We start from the raw sequence: 9,294 nt of genomic DNA, 5'->3' as shown, positions 1-9,294 counted from the left end.
AATAATTTGGCAAATGGGAAGCATACCTTGAATAAACTTGGTAAAAAACAACACCGCTACCGGGATTGTTGTAGGAGATCAAATCCGTCCAAAACGGGCATATGATCTGACGTGTGGAAATATCTTCTGAATTCATTTCGCTAATAGAAATGCTGTTGTATTTTTCACCCAGTCCTACAATGCCGTTTGTCCCAATCTAAAATTTTCAGAAATTAAGGTACTGATCTTATTAGGCTGAAAACCATATACGGTCTTTCCAAATACATAATAGACAGCATATTTATCATTCTAAATATCTTGCATTGTTTAATTTAAAATGAAAATATACTCACGTATACTTGCGTGAATCCACCATCTGATCCATCTCCAATGAAAATCTGTGTTTCTAAACGTTGTCCTTTACTTGTTACATCATCGCCATATAATGATGAATCCCCAACACTAGACCCAAATTCCATAACAACATTGACAGAGGTGTTGGGGGCATGTGTGGATGGAGCCGTTGTTAACTCTGAAATATCAGTGTTTGCTGTTGATCCAATATTCCCTGTGGTGGATACCTGTGGTGTGGTTGTGATTACTGGGATAGATGCAGCCGTGGTCATCACAGATCCCGATGTGGTTGCTGTTACATCAGTAGAAAGTATCATCTCTGTACTCTTTCCTTCTTCAGTAGCCGTCGTGGTTGTTATTACTTCAGGTGAAATCGTTGTTATCAAACTTACAATGCTGATGTTACTCGTTACAGCTTCAGTTTGAGAACTTGTTGTTTTGTCAGCTGTATTATGAGTGCTACTTCCTGTACTAATTGATATATTATCAGCTGTTATAAATGCTGATCCAGATGTAGTGATAGTTTCATCACTGCTTTGTTGAGCAGTGCTTTTTATTGTCTCAGATGTAATCATCCTCGTCGACTCTGTAGCAGTATCGGTCGTCATAGTTTGATGATATGTTATTTGTGTACTTGGTACCGCTTGTGTTGAATCTTTGGTTGATATTGATTCCGATGTAACTAATGTCACTAAAGGTTTTGAACTGGTAATAGAAGTTTCTGTAGAAATAGTCTCCGTTGCAGCATCATTTGTGCTTTCCATGCTATCTGTTTTTATCGTTGTGTCGACAGTTCCATTTCCTAGCTGAGATATAGTCATAGTTGGCGTAGCTTCAGTAATATTTGTGGTTAACTGAATAGAAGTAGCGGGTTTAGTCATTTCGTAAGAAGTATTTTGCGTGCTACTTTCCGTTGTTGTAATTGATTCATTATCTGTGTTTGTTATCAAGATTTCAGTAATATCTGCAGTTGATGGAGTAGAAGTAGCAGGTCCTGTTGATGCATCAGGAGTATGTTGTAGATTACCTTCCGTGGTTGCTATAGATTCAACAGTATAAGTAGTATTTACCGGTGCATGTGAAGCATATGATGTACCCTCAGTAGTAGGCACTCCAGGTTCAGTAGATATACTATCAATACCGGTTGTTTTTGTTTTGTCGACGATACTTATTTCCGTGCTTCTGTATTCAGTAGATAGTTGTGTAACCAAGGATGAGGCAATCGATGTTGTAGATCCTATAGTTCTTGTTTCGTCAAGATAACCCGTTGTACCTTCTGAACTTGTTGTCGCTTCAGAATTTGTTATTGTTTCTACAGGAGTAGTTATTGAGCTATCCAATGTGTCTGATGTAGATTTTTCTTGGGGCGTGGTCGGATGTTCAGCTATTGTCGTAGTAATATTTTCGGTACTAACCGTGATTGATTCAGTAGACATAGCAGGTGTTGTTGATTCGTCAGGAGTATTTTGGGGACTACTATTCGTAGTTGTTACAGACTCAACACTATAGGTAATCGATACGGGTTCATAAGAAGTCGTTACTGTTGTAAATTCAGTAGTAGCCATCTCATCTTTAGTTGGAGTATATGTTGTTTGATCAGCATTACTTGAGCCGATTTCTGTACTTTTGTGTTCCGTTGATGTTTGTGTTGCCAGTGATGAAGTGATAGACGTTACGTTTTCACTACGGGTGATTGATACTTCTGGGGAAGATATGGTTGTTACTTCTTTGTCAGGACTACTTGTTGTGCCACTGTGTGTGCTTGCTGTTTCATCATTGGTTGGTTTTACTGATTCAGACGTAGTTGAGTTCGGTTCAGTTTCAATACTTTCCGTAGCGGCTTCAATAGAAGTTAAAGTTGCTATTTCGTTTAAGGAAGCAGTAGTACTTTCAGGGATTGAACTACTTTCGGAAGATGCTGTAGATTTCTCAATGGTATTGCTCACGCCTGTGTGAGTAGTCCTTATTGTTGTTGTTTCGTCAAGATAACTTAAGGTACTTTCTGAGTTTGTCGTATCAGATGTTGTTGTCTTGATAGGAGTAATTATTGAACTATCCATTGTATTATTTGATTCTACATGGGATGTGGTTGGTTCTGTAGCTGTAACGGTAGTTGTGGAACTATCGGTATCATTGATGGTTGATTCAGTAGAAGTAGTAGCTGTTGTTTCGTCAGTAGTAGTTTGGGTTCTACTATCCGTAGTTATGATATATTCAGTGGTAGAAGTTGTAGTGACAGTATCGTTATCATACAATGGGGTTACTGTTGAACCATCTGCAGTAACCGTCCCATGTTCAGTGATAATACCTGTTGTTGTTGATGTTTCATCAGCATTACTTGAATAGATCTCTGTAGTTCTGTGTTCAGTAGATATTTGTGTTGCTACAGATGAAGTTATAGACGTTTTGTTTGCAGTATGAATGCTGGTCGCTTCCGAAGAAGTTAGGGAAGTTGCTTCTTTGTCAGGACTACTTGTACTACTGTGTGTGCTTGTTTCATCATTCGTTGGTTTTATTGATTCAGACGTAGTTGAGGTCGGTGCAGTTTCAGTACTTTCCGTAGTTGTTTCGATAGAAGTATAAGTTGCGATTGCGTCTGGAGAAGATGTACTAATTCCTATGCTTGAATGTTCGGAAGATGCTGTTGATTTATCAAATGTAGAGCTCAAGATTGTGTTAGTAGATCCCACAGTTGTTGTTTCGTCAAGATAACTCGTTCTAGCTTCTGAGCTGGTTGTCGTTTCAGATTTTGTTATTGTTTCTACAGGAATAGTTATTGAGCTATCCAATGTGTCTGATGTAGATTCGTCATGGAGCGTTGTTGGATGTTCAGCTATTGACGTAGTAATATTTTCGGTACTAATCGTGATTGATTCAGTAGACATAGCAGGTGTTGTTGATTCGTCAGGAGTATTTTGGGGACTACTATTCGTAGTTGTCACAGACTCAACACTATAGGTAATCGATACGGGTTCATTAGAAGTCGTTACTGTTGTAAATTCAGTAATAGCCATCTCATCTTTAGTTGGAGTATATGTTGTTTGATCAGCATTACTTGAGCCGATTTCTGTACTTTTGTGTTCCGTTGATGTTTGTGTTGCCAGTGATGAAGTGATAGACGTTACGTTTTCACTACGGGTGATTGATACTTCTGGGGAAGATATGGTTGTTACTTCTTTGTCAGGACTACTTGTTGTGCCACTGTGTGTGCTTGCTGTTTCATCATTGGTTGGTTTTACTGATTCAGACGTAGTTGAGTTCGGTTCAGTTTCAATACTTTCCGTAGCGGCTTCAATAGAAGTTAAAGTTGCTATTTCGTTTAAGGAAGCAGTAGTACTTTCAGGGATTGAACTACTTTCGGAAGATGCTGTAGATTTCTCAATGGTATTGCTCACGCCTGTGTGAGTAGTCCTTATTGTTGTTGTTTCGTCAAGATAACTTAAGGTACTTTCTGAGTTTGTCGTATCAGATGTTGTTGTCTTGATAGGAGTAATTATTGAACTATCCATTGTATTATTTGATTCTACATGGGATGTGGTTGGTTCTGTAGCTGTAACGGTAGTTGTGGAACTATCGGTATCACTGATGGTTGATTCAGTAGAAGTAGTAGCTGTTGTTTCGTCAGCAGTAGTTTGGGTTCTACTATCCGTAGTTATGATATATTCAGTGGTAGAGGTTGTAGTAACAGTATCGTTATCATACAATGGGGTTACTGTTGAACCATCTGCAGTAGCCGTCCCATGTTCAGTGATAATACCTGTTGTTGTTGATGTTTCGTCAGCATTACTTGAATTGATCTTTGTAGTTCTCTGTTCAGTAGATATTTGTGTTGCTACAGATGAAGTTATAGACGTTTTGTTTGCAGTATGAATGCTGGTCGCTTCCGAAGAAGTTAGGGAAGTTGCTTCTTTATCAGGACTACTTGTACTACTGTGTGTGCTTGTTTCATCATTCGTTGGTTTTATTGATTCAGACGTAGTTGAGGTCGGTGCAGTTTCAGTACTTTCCGTAGTTGTTTCGATAGAAGTATAAGTTGCCATTGCATCTGGAGAAGATGTACTAATTCCTATGCTTGAAGTATGTTCGGAAGATGCTGTTGATTTATCAAATGTAGAGCTCAAGATTGTGTTAGTAGATCCCACAGTTGTTGTTTCGTCAAGATAGCTCGTTCTGGCTTCTGAGCTTGTTGTCGTTTCAGATTTTGTTATTGTTTCTACCGGAGTAGTTATTGAGCTATTCAATGTGTCTGATGTAGATTCGTCATGGAGCGTGGTCGGATGTTCAGCTATTGACGTAGTAATAGTTTCGGTACTAATCGTGACTGATTCAGTAGACATAGCAAGTGTTGTTGATTCGTCAGGAGTATTTTGGGGACTACTATTCGTAGTTGTCACAGACTCAACACTATAGGTAATCGATACGGGTTCATAAGAAGTCGTTACTGTTGTAAATTCAGTAGTAGCCATCTCATCTTTAGTTGGATTGTATGTTGTATGATCAGCATTACTTGAGCCGATTTCTGTACTTTTGTGTTCCGTTGATGTTTGTGTTGCCAGTGATGAAGTGATAGACGTTACGTTTTCACTACGGGTGATTGATACTTCTGGGGAAGATATGGTTGTTGCTTCTTTGTCAGGTCTACCTGTTGTACTACTGTGTGTGCTTGCTGTTTCATCATTGGTTGGTTTTACTGACTCAGACGTAGTTGAGTTCGGTTCAGTTTCAATACTTTCCGTAGCGGCTTCAATAGAAGTTAAAGTTGCTATTTCGTTTAAGGAAGCAGTAGTACTTTCAGGGATTGAACTACTTTCGGAAGATGCTGTAGATTTCTCAATGGTATTGCTCACGCCTGTGTGAGTAGTCCTTATTGTTGTTGTTTCGTCAAGATAACTTAAGGTACTTTCTGAGTTTGTCGTATCAGATGTTGTTGTCTTGATAGGAGTAATTATTGAACTATCCATTGTATTATTTGATTCTACATGGGATGTGGTTGGTTCTGTAGCTGTAACGGTAGTTGTGGAACTATCGGTATCACTGATGGTTGATTCAGTAGAAGTAGTAGCTGTTGTTTCGTCAGCAGTAGTTTGGGTTCTACTATCCGTAGTTATGATATATTCAGTGGTAGAGGTTGTAGTAACAGTATCGTTATCATACAATGGGGTTACTGTTGAACCATCTGCAGTAGCCGTCCCATGTTCAGTGATAATACCTGTTGTTGTTGATGTTTCGTCAGCATTACTTGAATTGATCTTTGTAGTTCTCTGTTCAGTAGATATTTGTGTTGCTACAGATGAAGTTATAGACGTTTTGTTTGCAGTATGAATGCTGGTCGCTTCCGAAGAAGTTAGGGAAGTTGCTTCTTTATCAGGACTACTTGTACTACTGTGTGTGCTTGTTTCATCATTCGTTGGTTTTATTGATTCAGACGTAGTTGAGGTCGGTGCAGTTTCAGTACTTTCCGTAGTTGTTTCGATAGAAGTATAAGTTGCCATTGCATCTGGAGAAGATGTACTAATTCCTATGCTTGAAGTATGTTCGGAAGATGCTGTTGATTTATCAAATGTAGAGCTCAAGATTGTGTTAGTAGATCCCACAGTTGTTGTTTCGTCAAGATAGCTCGTTCTGGCTTCTGAGCTTGTTGTCGTTTCAGATTTTGTTATTGTTTCTACCGGAGTAGTTATTGAGCTATTCAATGTGTCTGATGTAGATTCGTCATGGAGCGTGGTCGGATGTTCAGCTATTGACGTAGTAATAGTTTCGGTACTAATCGTGACTGATTCAGTAGACATAGCAAGTGTTGTTGATTCGTCAGGAGTATTTTGGGGACTACTATTCGTAGTTGTCACAGACTCAACACTATAGGTAATCGATACGGGTTCATAAGAAGTCGTTACTGTTGTAAATTCAGTAGTAGCCATCTCATCTTTAGTTGGATTGTATGTTGTATGATCAGCATTACTTGAGCCGATTTCTGTACTTTTGTGTTCCGTTGATGTTTGTGTTGCCAGTGATGAAGTGATAGACGTTACGTTTTCACTACGGGTGATTGATACTTCTGGGGAAGATATGGTTGTTGCTTCTTTGTCAGGTCTACCTGTTGTACTACTGTGTGTGCTTGCTGTTTCATCATTGGTTGGTTTTACTGACTCAGACGTAGTTGAGTTCGGTTCAGTTTCAATACTTTCCGTAGCGGCTTCAATAGAAGTTAAAGTTGCTATTTCGTCTGTGGAAGCTGTAGCACCTACCAAGATTGAACTACTTTCGTAAGATGCTGTAGATTTCTCAATGGTATTGCTCACGCCTGTGTGAGTAGTCCTTATTGTTTCGTCAAGATAACTTAAGGTACTTTCTGAGTTTGTCGTTTCAGATGTTGTTGTCTTAATAGGAGTAATTATTGAACTATCCATTGTATTATTTGATTCTACATGGGATGTGGTTAGTTCTGTAGCTGTAACGGTAGTTGTGGAACTATCGGTATCATTGATGGTTGATTCAGTAGAAGTAGTAGCTGTTGTTTCGTCAGCAGTATTTTGGGTTCTACTATCCGTAGTTATGATATATTCAGTGGTAGAGGTTGTAGTAACAGTATCGTTATCATACAATAGGGTTACTGTTGAACCATCTGCAGTAGCCGTCCTATGTTCAGTGATAATACCTGTTGTTGTTGATGGTTCGTCAGCATTACTTGAATTGATCTTTGTAGTTCTGTGTTCAGTAGATATTTGTGTTGCTACAGATGAAGTTAATGACGTTTTGTTTGCAGTATGAATGTTGGTCGCTTCCGAGGAAGTTAGGGAAGTTGCTTCTTTGTCAGGACTACTTGTACTACTGTGTGTGCTTGTTTCATCATTAGTTGGTTTTACTGATTCAGACGTAGTTGAGGTCGGTGCAGTTTCAGTACTTTCCGTAGTTGTTTCGACAGAAGTATAAGTTGCCATTGCGTCTGGAGAAGATGTACTAATTCCTATGTTTGAAGTATGTTCGGAAGATGCTGTTGATTTATCAAATGTAGAGCTCAAGATTGTGTTAGTAGATCCCACAGTTGTTGTTTCGTCAAGATAACTCGTTCTGGCTTCTGAGCTTGTTGTCGTTTCAGATTTTGTTATTGTTTCTACCGGAGTAGTTATTGAGCTATCCAATGTGTCTGATGTAGATTCGTCATGGAGCGTGGTTGGATGTTCAGCTATTGACGTAGTAATAGTTTCGGTACTAATCGTGACTGATTCAGTAGACATAGCAGGTGTTGTTGATTCGTCAGGAGTATTTTGGGGACTACTATTCGTAGTTGTCACAGACTCAACACTATAGGTAATCGATACAGGTTCATAAGAAGTCGTTACTGTTGTAAATTCAGTAATAGCCATATCATCTTTAGTTGGAGTATATATTGTTTGATCAGCATTACTTGAGCCGATTTCTGTACTTTTGTGTTCCGTTGATGTTTGTGTTGCCGCTGATGAAGTGTTTTCACTACGGGTGATTGATACTTCTGAAGAAGATATGGTCGTTGCTTCTTTGTCAGGACTACTTGTTGTGCCACTTTGTGTTCTTGTTGATTCATCAACGGTTGTTGTTTTCGACTCAGACGTGACATTAACCGCATCAGTGGTTTCCATTCCGATTGATATCTTGACATTGGATTGGTTTGCTGTATTTGCACTCAACACAAACTGTCCATTTGAATCTCTCACATGCATCAAAAGGATACATGAATGAAATAAATAAACGGCATACATGAGGGAGATTGATGGAAATGCCTCCCGCATCTGTTAATGCATTGAATTTACCAATTAAAATCTCTGAAATATAACCTGTGTATTACTTTAAATGCATTATTACTATTATATCAGTCACTTTTTTTTTTCAATTGATGAAATATTTTATAGAATGTAATAAGTCTGAATAGATTTACATTTAGAAGAATTTTGATATACTCCTGAAATAATGAAATGAATTATAAGAAATTGGAATGTATACGATAATTCATTGCAAAATAAAATAAAATCTTAGTTACGCATCAGGTTGATATCCTACCTTGATTTATTTCTATGATACCTTTGTTGCAAGATTTTGCTTCTAAATGGTTATATATACAGGCTTGGCACGTAATACACCAGAAGTGTTAAGATTTATTTTCCTTCTATTTATTTATTGCGTACGTAAACGTTTATTACACGTCTCATGGTAGGAGAACTTGAATGCAATATGTGAAATGAAAAACCTAAGGTTTAAACTTCCTCCTGCCTGCTAAAGATTTATGATCAAATTGAGTCACTTGTGTCCACTTAGTATCTATAATAAAACAGCTATTGCTTTGTAAGTTGTCAACTTTATGTTTAACCACTTCATGATTAGTGGAGGTACAATTTATAGTTGCATCTGTAAAAGCAAGCAATATTGAAAAGCCACCTATATTCCCCAGGATTTGTTTCACATTCAAACGTTTTTCACTTTCTAGTTATCAATAGGAACATTTCTACGTCTTCCGAATTTGTCTGATTCAAACTAAACAATTTAGAATTTATTAATGTTTTAAAGGTGGACCAAAGTGAAAACTAGCTGCATGCTAATTTGAGTTATCCTAGATAAATAAATGCTATTATTATACCTCAGTATGAGAATGCCATGCAACGCGTAATCTGGTTGGTCTAGACGGTCACGTGCCAGGGAGGACAAAACTTCATATCTCCCTCTCAGACATCATATTTCCCTATCATATTTACCCCTTGGGCAGCCTCGTGCATTTTCCATAAATTTAACGTCAAGGTAGATGAAGTGTATTGTGACGTCACAATAAGTCTGAGTCATTCTACTTTCATAGTTCGTAAGACACAAAATATGCGGGTCTCTGATACACAGTTGAATCGCATGGTTTTTGTTTTTGTTGATACAAAAACAAGCAAGTAAATCAGCACTCAAGGAGAATGGAAATACAAAAACTGGTTATCATATCACTGTATT

General features: G+C 38.1%; 1 protein-coding gene across 1 annotated transcript; it reads right to left on the bottom strand.

Annotated features, from left to right (window-relative positions):
- Window positions 1–311: 311 nt before the first annotated feature.
- LOC125647042 (mucin-22-like) lies at window positions 312–7,949 on the bottom strand. The gene has a single exon (XM_056141817.1). The coding sequence runs from the start codon at window positions 7,947–7,949 to the stop codon at window positions 312–314; it is 7,638 nt and encodes a 2,545-aa protein (XP_055997792.1).
- Window positions 7,950–9,294: the final 1,345 nt, after the last annotated feature.

This window comes from Ostrea edulis, chromosome 6 (assembly GCF_947568905.1).
Source record: "Ostrea edulis chromosome 6, xbOstEdul1.1, whole genome shotgun sequence".
Taxonomy (NCBI): domain Eukaryota; kingdom Metazoa; phylum Mollusca; class Bivalvia; order Ostreida; family Ostreidae; genus Ostrea; species Ostrea edulis.
The sequence above is the reverse complement of the archived record's forward strand: the minus strand, read 5'-3'. Positions and strand labels throughout refer to the sequence as shown.

Bases quoted from the DNA above. Each gene is read 5' to 3' on its own strand.
- LOC125647042 (XM_056141817.1), bottom strand. From the start codon at position 7,949: ATGGAAACCACTGATGCGGTTAATGTCACGTCTGAGTCGAAAACAACA.